At 40.2% G+C, this 15467-nt stretch overlaps 1 protein-coding gene across 1 annotated transcript; it reads left to right on the top strand.

Moving 5' to 3' along the window:
- The first annotated feature begins 7636 nt into the window (after positions 1-7636).
- LOC145774409 (uncharacterized) lies at positions 7637-8557 on the top strand. Its single transcript, XM_082585662.1, has 2 exons — positions 7637-7805; positions 8403-8557. The coding sequence occupies exons 1-2, from the start codon at positions 7637-7639 to the stop codon at positions 8555-8557; spliced, it is 324 nt and encodes a 107-aa protein (XP_082441788.1).
- The last annotated feature ends 6910 nt before the right edge of the window (positions 8558-15467 follow it).

Below are 15467 nucleotides of genomic sequence, written 5' to 3'. Positions count from 1 at the left end.
ATTAAATTTGATCAAAACTCATTCTTTAAAATAAATATAGAAATGTAAGCAATTGCATAAGCATGGCTGACTCTGTCAGGTGCCTTGACAAAATAGATCAACTCGGAGAAAAAAATTCTCTCGTCTGAAAAGAAATACTGCAAGTAGGCTACTGGTGGTATAATTAGGCTATAATAATTGAAAAATTTATGATGTTTTTCTACATTAGCTCACTAAAAGCTGTTTTAATGTGGTACACGTTCATTGCCACTGCTAAGTGGTCTTACATAATGTTATTGAATGAATAGAGTAAATATTAAATATTAATGAAAAAATTAGAATTACCATGAAATGCATTTTCAAAGAAAATCTTAATTAACAACACATTGTGCTAGGAAGGATGACGTCATAAACGCAGTTTCAACTTTTTTACGTTATCCATTGCTATGGCTCAGACGATAAAAAAAACAAAACATTAAGGCTAGGTCTACTTTTAGAAGGAATATTGTTATACAAAAAGCAAAAACTGTTTTTGTGATTAGAGGCTTGAAGAGAATTTGACAGACTAGTTGCAGATAAAATGCTTTTGTAAATAGTCAGGTTTACTATGTCAAAAAAAGAGTTTCGTTCAAAATTTTTGGAGATTAGCAAACCTATACATTTTCAGAAAGCTTAGATCATGAGGAATCCGAAAAACGTTGATTACATTTGCAGAAATGTCCGCATGGCCGCCATTTTGAATTTTCAAAATGGCCGCCGCAAAATATATATTTTGATTTATCTCGGCTCCTAATAAACTTATAAACTTTATTAAACATGCTAATTCTACGTTTTAAGGGTCAAGAAATCCATTAGAAGCAAACCTAGATATCTAGCGTAAACCAAAATTCAATTTTCCAACAGCTTTCCTGAGTCTTATTTCCAGCATTACAGTCAACGTCATTTTCGCAGTCTGTCCCACACAGGCACAAGTCGGTGCAGGTCAAGTTGTTCCTTCGACACGAACATCTCTGGCTTGAGCAGTTGGTTTTGCATTAGCATCGGTCTAGCTAAACAATAACTTGTGGTGCAGGTAGAATCTTTGTGGTGTTGGAGGCAAGTTTTGATTCTCCACCAAGTTCTTGCAAAACATGTGCCATCTCAGTTCTGGAATGTTGTTTATGTGGACACCCTTCGGGCAGTACATCGTGCAGACAAAGTTGGCCAGCATTTCTTTCACATTCTGAGATAGTGTGCTGTCCTCAGGTAACTGTATTAGTGCACTGATTGTTTCCATTCCTGCCTTCAAGTACTATTGGAACCACTATCCAATCCTGAAAATCTGCCAACATTATCAGCTTCACTGAAAGTATGGAATACGGGTAATGCTTTCGCCTTCACTTGTCCTAGAGCTCTCCATATTGGTGCGATCACCAGTGTACCTGATAGCATGGAAATGGACGAGTGTTTGCAGAGTTGGTCGTAGTTTGCTACAGCAAGGACAAGAACGTCTGTATCCAGACTGAACAAGACTAACTGCCCATCAGAACTCCGCTGTGATGCTGATAATGCAAGGCAGATCATCAAGGTGTCAGCTTCTATGTGATTGTTCACTTCAAACGTGATGTTCTGATTGGTTCTGGTGTGGCCTGACGCTGAAGTTATCACCAGTTTTGGAGAATGCTTGTTGTATCCGATTACTTCTTCAGCAAGATACTGTGTCAAATCTGCTTTCGCTTGGTCATGGGACGGGAACCTACTCAGTGGTATGTGCTTGATTCTGGTGTCATCCACGATTTGGTATTGGACAGGATCTTTGTTTTTTTGTCGTCTTGCTCTAGTTTTCTGTTTCAAAGAGTCAGACTTGTACGTGTCGAACACCAGAATAACCTCGTCAAACTCTGCTGTCAAGGTCATGAGCTTGTCATTGAAGTCAGATGCTGCAGGCAATGGATGAGCTTTGATTTATCAGTGCATGGTTCAACTGATCCATCTGAAGCGAATAGTGCTCTCGGTGTGAGGGTGAACTTATAGTTACCGACAGCATTCTTCTGGTCAATGTCCCGGCTTGATCTGGATAGGACCATGAAGCGCCCGTAGAGATTTTTTGTTTCTTTCAGATCGACCGACTGATCACGAACCTTGACTGTTTGCTTCTTGTTTCTTGACATGTACACGGGGTTGTTCTGCTTTTTAACTGGTGCCCATAAGCTGACATCACCATTGATGCGTTCTGCAACATATTCTTTGTAGAGCTGTTGTTCCTGCTCATCGACGGCCAGGATCTGTTTGACATTTTCTTGTGGAACACATGCGTGTGTGATGAAGTTATACGACTCATAACCTTCAACTGCAAATGGATTTCCGTGACTCAGTATGGTAGCTTTTATCTTGTCAACAGCTCGCCTTCATGCTCTTTCCTGACAATGGCTGGTGGTACTTCATGGTGATTGTTTTTTTGGTTGAAGTGTCTCCAAACTGCTCTTTGAAATTTTCTGAAAGGCGCGACATCTTTGGTGCAGCCAGGAAAAACTGTTGCCTGGCATTCGTGTTGTTAGAAATGCCAATTAGTTCAGAGCGAACTTTCATCATCTTGTTGAACTGGTCGTATGCACGATCTGCACCAATGAACACAAATGGGATCTCACCCTTGGCAACAGACACATTGCCTTCTGGAAGTTCACACCAAGTCTCTGGGTGGTTGATCTTCAAGTCATGCATATCTGCAATATACCGTGGCCAAAGGCGCTTGTACTTTATCCGATCTAGGGCTTATTCAGTTCCTCACCAGCTTGCAAATGGAGATTGAGATCTGCATTCCGGGATGCCTCGACAAAGAATAAGATCGTTTCCACACGGTGAACATAGTTCATCATTGACTTGAACATCGCATTAGAGGACTTCTCCGTTTTCCATGCTTTCGGTTGCTGCATCACATCTTCATCTATGAGGATTCGTTCCAGATGGTCATGAGCAGTCGAGATGGATTCAGGACTAATGTTTTTGTTATCAGATGACGATGTACATACCTCCTGGACCTTTTTTGCTGATCTTGAGCAGATAATCTTCAGATGTTGCTTCTCTGTGAAAAACTGATCCAAGGCCAGTTCATACAAAGCTACGTAAGTGTGGATGTGTGCACGAAGAGTTCTCTTGTAGTGCGCACACTTGAGAATTTGTCTTGTGGTCGCACTCGCAGATCCATGCACATCGGCTTCGATCTAGGCATCATCAATCTCAGAGTTCTCTATGGAAGTTCCGAGAGCTCTTAGTGCAGCCATCACAACATGCAGCTCACCCAGTCTGGAAACAACTTCTCTTTTCAGGTCGACCCGTGCGTCTAGCAACTGCACTGCCTTTTCGTAGAGGGCCATGTCGAAGGTTATCACAGTTGGGTACCCCTGACTAACGTCTTCAGCTGGGATACTTGTAGAATCACAGTCAGCATAGTAGGCCACTCGTGAGCAACTTCAGGTAGCAGGGGCAGTGCACCAACGTGAGTGAGTGGTTGGCAAGATGACATGAGTGACTTGTATCCTGTCCATTCGGGGATCTTGCTCTGGACAAAGTAGATGCTGTGACCCACCCTAACTGGGTCAGTTCATATGACTGAGCAACACCTGCTGTGTTGGCCCCAAACCTCCACGGTCTGTTGTCAAGTTCTGGTTTTGGCTTGGCACATGGCTTAATAGGCACATGATATGGAAGGATTGATAAGTTCTTAACTGCAGTAAGTTCGAGCTTTGGTGCGACTAGTTCTCCTGGAACACTTGCTTTCTGATACACTGCAATGATTGTTCCATGTGTGGTGCCTTTCCAGTAGGCGGACAACAAATACGAATAAATTCTTTTTATTTTTTTATTTTTATTTTTTATACTTAATTACGTACAAATACGACGTAACAATGTATATAAGTAGTAATGTAACGAAATATAATTTCGGCGGCCATTTTGAAAACCAATATGGCGGATAATTGCAAAGTGGATAACGCTTGGTATCTAGGTATGCTTCTAATCGATTTCTTGACCCTTAAAACATAGAATTAGCATGTTTGATAAAGTTTATAAGGAGCTAAGATATATCAAAATATATATATTGCGGCGGCCAATTTGAAAATTCAAAATGGCGGCCATGGGGACATTTCTGCAAATGTAATCAACGCTTTTCGGATTCCTCATGATCTAAGCTTTCCGAAAATGTATAGGTTTGCTAATCTCCAAAAATTTTGAACGAAATTACATAACGAACCTGACTAAAAGGAGAGTGACTCCAATGCGGCATATCTAAGACAGTTTTTTGTTTTTGCCAGTGTACGACGTTGAACTTAGTTGATGAGCATAAGTTACATAGAAGACATAGCCTGGTATTAACGTACTCTATGTCTACCTGGAGCTTAGGAGTCAACCCCGTAACCTCAGTGGTTACGCGCCCGACTCAAGGTCACGCAGCGCTGGTTCGGCTCTCGGGGTATGCGCTTGAGTAAAGCATTTCAGGACTGCTCTCCATTCAGCCGCATATAGTGAATGAAATAATTCCTTGGAAACAACATTTCAACAATCGGAAACATCACCTGCCAATCTCGGTAACCGGCCCTGCGTCAAAAACCTCTACATGTACGCGAAACTACCAGGAATAACCTATCAAACGCTTTGTCAGTCCTAGGATAGGCCTAAAGATTCAAACCAACCAAACAAACCAGACGTGGACTGATGTGCCAAGTTTTACGGAGTATTGTCGGCTGTTGCTGACAATCTGACTGAATTACTGTAAAAACCGCATTTTTGCTCTTACTACTGCTCAAGATATCAGTGGACGTTAGGGAAAATTTATCGTTTGGAAGCTTTTATTGAGGCAAAGTCTGCGAAATGAGAGAAATCAAGATGCACAATTGCACATCCAGGAAGAAATTATGGCTCTGCGTACGGTTTTAAAAAAAATTATTCGGTTGGAACGTTTGACTGCAACTTTACAAAAACATGTGCTTTTTAGGTGTTTGTCACAATTTAACACACAAGAAATATCGTATCCTATCAACACCCATGATGTTTATCAAAAAATATGCCTTCACGCTTTTTACTGTTGGCCTGCGTTGTGCAGGCTAATCTTTGAACGAGCATCAAAGTCTGGTTTGAAAGATTTTGTATCGACAGCTTGCATAAACATTGACAAGGTTATGTTGATAGTTGAAACAAAGGCATCTATGGTCGGACAAATCTGGTCAAGAAAATTGCCAATCGATTAGACTCGCAAGCTTAAGCTTAGCAGGAGTAAAGATTTGTAAAATTGTAAATTTTGCGCACTTCAATATGATGTTGATAACTTTATTTTGATTAAATTTGACATCACAGGGCGACAGCTGTGACAAATATGAAGAAATGTTGCCAAGTTCTAGAAACTAATTTCTCGTGCAAAATGTTTAAAAATTGTTGTTTATTTCTTTTAAATGCTGGTACAAAACAGATTTTCAATAGCAAAGAAATCTTGTTTCTAACAAGAGTATTTCATATATGGCCTCTTCTGAAGGAAAGAATGAACAAGACGAAGGGTGTGGGGCTGTGGGCACGCCAAATTACATCTAAAGCTTTTCACTAATATCAACTTAATCTCGCAGAACAAGGAGTTATCTTGATGTAAAAAAATGTTGTGTGGTCAAAACAAAAGTTCTCATATTTTCGGTTTAAAAATGACTGAGCCAGCCAGCATTTGCAGCGAAACTAGTTGAAAGAAACAAACTACAGCAAAATAGCACAGATTTAATTTACATTAGGAAATTATTCACGATCGTAGAAACAAATAGCCTGCTGAAAGCAGCGAACTGAACCTTGCACACACTTTTATAATGTTAACATAGCCAGCGATGTACGCGCATACAAAAAATATTGACGCCGTCGGCGTAAACGCAAACGTTCGAAAAACCATACGCCGTATGCGTCAACGCAACTTGTAAAAAAAGTTGGCGGCGTCAGCGCATACACTAGCTTAAACTCATTTTGTTTGCTCGGTGCCAAACATTCACACGGTATAAACCACTCAAAACAAACAAGTTTTATTTTGAATTTCCACGAAGAAACACAAGCATCTGAAAGTGTTCATCTGACATTTTGCTGCGTTTTGGTTTCAATATGTCTTTGCCCCAGGGAGTCGAACCGTTTGATTTTTCCGGTTCGGGTCCGGTTCTGGTTCAAAGATTGTTGCAAAATTTGGTTCAGTTCCGGTTCGGGTTCGAAGAAACTTAAAACCGGTTTTATAAGTTCCGGTTCGGGTCCGATAAAATTAGGCCTAGGCCTACTATTGCCCAACTACTAACTAGCCCAATTGGGCGTGAAAACCTCAAGATTGGCAACACTGATCTCAACACTACTTTGCTCAATTAACTTGCCTTTGTTGTTTGTTGCACAAGTTACAATCAAACTATATTGTCTATGATGTCACAGAACAGAAGTTGCTTACCTCAAAAATTCCTCTCCAAAGCATCGATGATAGGATGATAGTGGATCTTGTGTTACGGAATAGGCTATAATTCATCCGTACAATGTGGCCTCCAAGATAACAACATGCTACGTACAACTTCACTTACCATAATGCGAACAATGACGTAATGCTGGAGTGAACCGCTTTTTTCAACCGGTTCGGGTTCGGTTAGGGTTTAAGCTAACTCAAATTTTCGGTTTAGTTCCGGTTAAGGTTCAGACAAAATCGCACCAAAACCGGTTTACAAAAATCCGGTTCGGGTTCGGTTCGACTCCCTGCTTTGCCCATTGAAAACATTCTTTCAACTGCAGCGCTGGAAGGTAGTGTTATAGCGAAAAAAAGACATTAAAAAGTATGCGTTGACGCTATGCGCTAAATAACGCGAAAACTTTACGGCGTAGCCTCAAACGACAACTATCCAAAACAATGAGGCCGTAAGCGTTAGCGCAAACAAAAAGTCTACGCCGCAAGTCTACGGCGTAGAATTTGCGGCGTATAAGTACATCTCTGAATATAGCCTACTTGTACAAACGATTGCGTGTGTTATGTAGGCTAAGCTACAATTTCTAATATTGCCTTCCGAAAGCCTGTTCCATTATGCAGTGCTTTTAGGAAGTACCGTATTGAATTTTAGACCGATTCCAGCTAAAATGTATTACTTTACAACGCAATCTTTTGAATACTTCAAACTATAAAGTGCCACTGTGCCAGTATATGGTTTTCTGAATTTTGTAGGTGAGATAAACACGTAAGATAATTAAATGTTTAACTTTGAAGATTGGAAATTTAATTATGTATATAGGCTAGTAGGCCGACAGCAATTCAATTATACAATGCTTTTTAGCAAACAAACTGTAGAACACCCTGACAGCAAATCAACCGTTTTTACATTAATTCAAAGTATGCAGACATTGAATCAGCATAAAAAACAATTGATTTGCTGTCTGGGTGGGTAGCTATTGGTTATATATTGTTTTTTATCGTAATGCAGGTCATATTATCTTGTTCGATACGATAATAGCCTACATAGGTTTAAATAACAGGCCAATTATACGTCGAATTTGTTTTTAGGAAGCTATTCAGCTTGTGGTCTATAGACCTACTAGTTCTTAAAATTTGTTAGCTACATAACCGTTTGTGACAAGCATGGACCAAACACAGACTTCCCAAATGCATACGAATAAAATTATTCCATATAATTTTACAATGATGATGCTTCAACGTAAAAATCAATCCATCTATTTTCAAGGAAATCGACCAGTGGAAGATATTATGGCGGCAGTTCTTCTTCCTGTAAATATGTATTTGGTTGTGGTTGCTTTGTGGTACCGGTTGAAGCATAATACATTGGCTTTGAACAGAACAAACATCATTTGTACGCTTATGATGTTTTCTTTGTTGTTACGAACTTTGATGTTAGAAATTCAGCTAAGAACGGGACATATTTCAACTGTGCTTTGCAATGGAACTTTGTTTTTGTCATTCTTCTTCCATGGAATGAACAAAATCCTTCCTTATGCGGTTTTGTGGATCAGGCACTTATTTCTCTACAACAAGCCCTCGTCATGTAGAGCTAAAATCATCAGCTGGATTTCCATTATTGGAATTGTCAGTTTTCAAATTGTATTGATGTCACTGCAGTGGACATACGGAAGATACTCCTCCTCACCCTTGGGATGTTATGCCACCAATGCAAAATTATTTTCTAAAGTTTTTACTGCGACTTCTTACGTCCTTTTCGTTGGCTCCACTTTAGTGCAGTTCCTTCTTTTTGGGTTAGTGTTTTACCCATTAGCGCAGCATTTTCGAAAAAAGAAATTCAAGCAAATACAGCTAAAGAAACTTATTATTCGACTTGTCATCAGCACTTTAGTATGCATTCTTTCAGACATATTGTTTTTTATTATAAAATATGTTCATCCACCTAGAGGTTCTATTTTATTTATTGAACTCGTAACCTGTTTTACCACAGGCATCAGTATGATAGCTGTTGTTTTCTCGTTTGCTGATCACAGGCTGAGATTCTTTCCGTGGTCGACAAGTGCAAAAAGAATCTCTGAAACATTCCAGAAATATCAAGTCCGCCCCACGAGTTCAACGCATTATACAATAACAACTGTTTTCTGATTTTCAAAAGGGACAGTAGGTCTAGGTCTAATATTTCATAATAACAATGCTAGGTTGAGCATTTCTTTTTCTTTTTATCTTGAATAGAAATTCAACTTAATTGAAAAATTAATTAAATTCAATTGCTCAAATTGAATAAAAAGTCAACGTTATTTTCACTGCGTTGGCTTATGGAGCTATTGTTAATGTTTTGAAAACTTGAGTGATTTTTTCTTATTGCAGAGTCAAGTTGTAACTTATTCTTTGCAAATTCTCCTATTCAAGCATAGCTTATTATGGGCCGATTCGATGGATGTCAAAGGTAATCTTCCCTTTTATTTGTAGTTTTTGCGTTTCAACTAGAAAGTATTGTCTTTAAAAAGTGTGATTGGACCATTATGTAGCTGGTCACAGCGGTAAACCATAATCTCTTCGTGGGAAAATTGTAACATAAGATTCCCAAATCCGTTTGTCTGCATGTAATGACCGAAAAATAAACACTCTTTTGAAACGTCTATTCAAAAGTGTATTCCTGTAAAATTAGCCCGCGGCTATCGAAAATGAAACGCAACACCGTACGCCTCTAAAACTGTCACTACAGAACAGATTACTTGGATAAAAGACGGAAATTTTGTCCAGCTAGCAAGCACCAAGCAAACAGTTAAACTTGCGACTGACTTCCAACAAACAATTTTACGAATGACTAGAATAATTTGCGATATCTCAAATGCACGTAGACAGTAACTGTGACGCAATAATGAAAGACAATTATGAAGTCATTCAAACAGGTGTTCAAGCGGCTAATGCAATATTTCATCAGGTCTTACGACCGATGGTGCAATATTTGGACATTTTCTAGCAATTTCCATGACGTAAGATGCCAGCTAGGTTAAGTAGACCATAACGGTTTTTATTTGACGTTTGATTTGGTGAAAATCGTCGGGAACATAGCGGCCCCTAGTTATGACAGTCTGACATGGCATAACTAAAAAGAATTGACGACAATTGTGAGCCAATGAATAAAAACATACGATACACAAATTGTTTGAATCACTCACGTTTAAGTTAATACGTAAATACAAAGGGCATGCAAAGAATGAACAACAATACGGAATAATACACGACGATACATGAAATTGGTAACATAGGTACATGCTAAAATGACGCTATATACAATGGTTGCGATAATAACCGACTGTTCCGGGCTCAGACAAGGGTCGGCCACCGCAGACAAAACCAGGCTCAAACCCTAACACTTAGGTGTTCTTTACGGGGGCGAGGCACGAAATATCCCTCAACACGTAGTCTACTTTCACTTTCCCCGTACTCTCATCATAGTTGCAGATGGCAACTTTAGCTCTACGAACCACAGGCTTCCCTTTCCTAATTTGTGGGACCACCTCATGCACCCTTCCAAGTTGATACTTCCCACGTTTACCAATGTCTTGGAGAGAACCTACCACTACAAGTTGACCAGGCTCCAAATTCTCGGCCATTTTTAACCATTTTTTCCGGCCCTGAAGACCTGGCAAGTAAAAATCGATCCATTTACTCCAAAACTGCTGAGAAAGTGACAAATTGAACCGATAATCCCTTCTTAGTTGGTCACGATCATGTGGTTTCCCGACAGCACAGTATGGGTCTAAAAATGGGGTCAAAAGTGAGGCAGGGGTGATGACAGTAAAATCCCTAAGGTCGTCACTCAAAGGTACCAAAGGGCGTTCGTTTACGATCCGAATGGCACTGCCTGTGTACGTAAGCAGTTCAATAAAATTGGGCTTACGTACTGAAGAGTCCAAAATGTGAAAAAAGTACTTGGTCATATTGGCCACGAAACCAAATCTACTCAGCCGAAATCTAGCCAAGAGATCTGCCAGAGGGTTTAACAAGTCAGGACAAGAAGACATTACATCATTTACACAAGTTCCTCGGAATTCAGACTTGCCATCGTAAACAATGCGCTTTTTTAATTGTGACGTAACAAAGTAAGGTAAATACCACTGAAAGCCTTTTACATTTTCTGCTTCACCAGCACGCTCAATATAGCCATTAGATTTAAGATCTTTCATGGTGTCGGTAAGGAAATCACGAAGTTCAGGTTGTTTTAAAGCCTTCTTCCTTAAAGCAGCTGCTCTATCTGACGCCAACACAAAATTGTTAGGTAAATCAATATCTTCCTTCAACGGTACAGGTATCTCAAATCCACCATCTTTCAACTCAATATTCGGTTCAACAAGTTCTCTAGCCAAAATGTCATTGCGAGACAATTCACAGGTTTCATTTTGCAAGGTCAAATCCTGAATGACTTTGTTCAGGTCTGCTATTTCCATATCACGAGACTCAATTTTACACTGAAAGCCAGAGATGACATCCGACTCTGAAGACGTCTGCACTCTGCACACATTAGCAACGCTTTCATCTAAGGGTGACTTACCACCACAAGCCAACCAGCCGAGAGGAGTGAGTAAAGCATGCGGTTCACTACGATTTTCACCAACACGCTCTTCTTTTGCACACATCAAATAAGCGTTGTCGTTGCCAATCAGTACATCTACAGTACTACAATCATTCAAATGAAACATATTCACGTCATGAAAATGACGGAAACCACTTAAATCTTGTTTATGTGGTAAAGTTTTAACATCGTCAGCCCAAGCTGGGTTAACCACCGAAGTTATATCACAAAACAGTTCATCTGTCTCTTACGATTGGATGTTGAGTTTGACAAGGTCAGCACAAATAGGTTTCTGACCAGCCAGAGTATCCATTTTAAACGACGCTTTATCATACGGTTTAACGCCAAGTTCGCACACCAAATCACTCGAAACAAACGTCAACTGCGAACCAGGATCATGCTGACAATACACCAACTTCGATTTGCCAGTTATTGGATTCAAAACACGAGCAGCAGTAACGCGGTTAAAGGCTGCTTTAACATTTCCAATCTTAACATTACGCACAGGAACTCTGGCACCAACATCATCTTTGCCAATCGAATCCAGAGAATCACGTGACGTCACATAAAAATCATGCAGAAGAAAATAGTGTTTCCTATCGTTGTTAGGGACACACTTACGACAGTTGTTTGCATGAACGCAATCCCTAACCATATGCTGGCGCAAACAATTCAAGCATTTGCCAGCTTTCACAATGACATCTCTCCGACCTTTAGGTGTCAAGCGCAAAAATTCTTTACAATTAGACAAAAAATGATATTCAACTTGACCACGTGACGAACAACAAATGCATGCCGATAGGTTTTTACGTCTGGCTTCACCACCGCGCGGTGCGCCAACAGCAGTCGAGTACTGCGAACTCCCTGAAATCACATTATCATGGGGTTTTACCAACGTCTGCCTAACCGGACATGAAAGCAATTTTCCTTTGCCAGACTTTTTAAAATGCTGCGACTCACCAGAATCGCCCATTAGCATAATGCTAAAATCAGTCGACTTGCGCGTTTCCTCCAGTACTACAAATTCAAACAAACTCTGAAAAGTAGGCTCATCAGTACCACCATACTGATCACCCAAAAAGTCAAGATAACGCTGCTTAGCGTCAAACGGGAGTCGCTTAGCCAAATCCAAAACAAAACGTTCTTCCAATTTGTCACGCTGACCATAAGCTTGCGCGTAAAGCAGACACTGCGACAATTCATCTTTAAACTCTTTCAAATCACTGGAAGAGATCGAAGTCAATTTGCTACCATAGCGATACTTTCTAATTTCCGGTTCGGCGAAAAGACCTCCACGAACCCCAAAACGCTGGGACAAGCGAGCTAACGACATTTCTATCCTGTCTTCTTCTGACAAGCCAGGAGTGTCAGAAACCAAATTAGCAATCGTTTGCGCAGCTGTTCTAACACAAGCTGCTAGTAACAAAGTCAAACGAGTTCCTTTAAACGGTGAAGCTGCCATTAAGGCCGTAACACGATTTTTAAAGAAGATAAATGGCATATTATTACCATCGTAACCAATCAAGGCCGCCTTATCGAAAAACGTCCTACTATTTTGGTATTCAAAAAAGCAATCCTGCTGCTGAGAACTCGATTTCGCGGGAGAAGACAAGCTATATCCCTTAAGGGGGTGAGTGGGCTCAGTCACATGCACAGCCCGATCACGATCCTCACACACGTTAAAATCAGTAGACGCGACACGCCTCTCACAACCACCCAAATTACGTGTAGCTGGGCGATCAAAAACTAGCGGCGCAGAAAACTGTGAAGGGGGCAAAGCATTACTGCTAATGGCGGCCCCGTGACCTGTACGCTCTGGGGGAGGAGTTCGGTTGTAATTCGCAGACCTTGGCTCTACAGCCTTCGGAAGACCCTTAGCCGCGGCCCCGAGACCTCCTGAAACAGCTTGAAAAGATGTGGATTGTACTGGTCCACTTACAGATTGAACAGGCGTCTGGAAAAGGTTATGTAAATTAAACTGCGATTTATGTTCACTTCTGGAATGGCTAGAAGAACCCTTCTTAGAACTACGCCGGGAGCCCACATCTGATCGATATTTAGCCAAAGCTACCTCTTTACGTTGTTCAGCCCTCAACTGTGCGTCTTTGAGTGCGAACTCAGCAGCTCTCGCTTCGGCTTTTGCGGCAGCCTCAGCTCGTATGGCCTCAGTTCTCGCGGCGGCCTCAGCAGCTCTAGCTTCAGCTCTCGCTTCGGCCTCAACTCGTATGGTCTCAGCTCTCGTGGCGGCCTCAGCAGCTCTCGCTTCGGCGTCAGCTTGTATCTGGAGTTCCTCTCGTCTTAGCTGCAGGTTAATTTGTGCAACTATCCGTGACGAGCTCTCAGACATCCTAGTGCTTACATTTGAGGCGCTATCCTCAGGATGTATGTCAGCATCCAACATATCTGAGAACTCATTTAATTTTTGTTCGAAGTTATTTTTTAACGAGTTAAATTCGGGGTCTACCCTATCACGAAGTTCTGCCAAGATTGCAGAGTTAAAAATTTCAGTCAAAAGAGCATGGAAATGCCGTAAATCCTCTTCCAAAGTAGAGAACTTAGATCTAAAAATTAACAGTTCCTGCTTATCACTCAAAGAACCTAGGGCTACAAAAAGTTCCCCAATTTGAGTCAAAATATCCCTTCTAAGATGCCGGGCCTCTCGAACTGACTTAGCCTCATCGTTACTGGGTCCCTCCCCAGAATGGCCTGCCTCACCGCAAAGAACATCATCAGGCTTAAACTCAGTCGAGTCGACGGCGGTCGAGTCCTTGTCGCCACCGAGTGTAGACATATTAAATGTTGGGGCTAAATTTAACAATTAAAAAATTAAGTTACACAAACACACAAAATTATTACAGTAGTTATAAAAAACTTAACTGCAAAGACCGTAAAATACAAAAAGAATTTAAATGCACGATACCGTAGATGTAAGGGTATATGAAGTCCAAAAGTCCACAAAACTTGCTTGGATTCTTCGACTTGAATCTTCAAGCACAGATCGATTGTCTTTAATCTTCTTTCTTGCCAATGAATGTCAAAGTTATTTTTCGTCAGTACCAAACTGAGAAGAAATGTCTTTAATTTTCTTTTGCTTCTGTAGACTACCAACAAGATCTTCTTTTATTATTTCTTTGCTTCTGTAGCCTACCTACCAACCAACAACTTTGTCTTTTATTTTTTTCTTTAATTTTTAACTTGAAGTTCTTCAGTACCAAACTGAGAAGAAATGCCTTTAATTTTCTTTTGCTTCTGTAGACTACCAACCAACAAAATCTTCTTTTATTATTTCTTTGCTTCTGTAGCCTACCAACCAACAACTTTGTCTTTTATTTTTTTCTTTAATTTTTCTTGGCCTACCAACTGACAAAAACGTCTTTTATTTTTTTTATGTGCTTCTAGTGCTTCTTGGCCTACCAGCTAACAAGCGACGTCTTTTATTTTTTTATGGTCACAGCGGTAAACCATAATCTCTTCGTGGGAAAATTGTAACATAAGATTCCCAAATCCGTTCGTCTGCATGTAATGACCGAAAAATAAACACTCTTTTGAAACGTCTATTCAAAAGTGTATTCCTGTAAAATTAGCCCGCGGCTATCGAAAATGAAACGCAACACCGTACGCCTCTAAAACTGTCACTACAGAACAGATTACTTGGATAAAAGACGGAAATTTTGTCCAGCTAGCAAGCACCAAGCAAACAGTTAAACTTGCGACTGACTTCCAACAAACAATTTTACGAATGACTAGAATAATTTGCGATATCTCAAATGCACGTAGACAGTAACTGTGACGCAATAATGAAAGACAATTATGAAGTCATTCAAACAGGTGTTCAAGCGGCTAATGCAATATTTCATCAGGTCTTACGACCGATGGTGCAATATTTGGACATTTTCTAGCAATTTCCATGACGAAAGATGCCAGCTAGGTTAAGTAGACCATAACGGTTTTTATTTGACGTTTGATTTGGTGAAAATTGTCGGAAACAGTAGCCTAAATTTACAAATGCTTAAACATTCTTTTGTTTCCAAGTAGTAGGGCTACCATATTTTCATCGCCTAAAAAGAGGACACGTTTCGGCAGAAAGTAGAATTTTACACTTGAAGAATCTGTTACTTTGCATGTGTTTAGATCATTACAGTAGCCTATAGGCCTATGCAGCGAAAGTTATCAAAAAAACAAAACAAGAAAACAGATTGACTGAACGTTTAACTTATTTTTCTCATTTCTAGTGCTTCCTTAAGACAACAAATGATTTCATATTTTTAAAAGTCAGCAGAAAAGGAAAAAATACCTAATTTTTAGAAAGTTTCAGTCAGATAGCAATGATCACAAAAATCTGCAAAATGTGACAAATCAGGCACGACCTCCAGGTCAAGCCTTAACTTTTTTCAACAAGGAATGGTCAGCCTTAACGAAGTTGTTAAATTATTTGCAAGAAATAGGACTAAAACAGTAGGCTGCACTGTGTGGCGG

Source organism: Aplidium turbinatum, chromosome 7, assembly GCF_918807975.1.
Source record: "Aplidium turbinatum chromosome 7, kaAplTurb1.1, whole genome shotgun sequence".
Lineage (NCBI taxonomy): Eukaryota > Metazoa > Chordata > Ascidiacea > Aplousobranchia > Polyclinidae > Aplidium > Aplidium turbinatum.
Note: the sequence above shows the minus strand (reverse complement) of the source record. Positions and strands in the feature narration are given on the sequence as shown.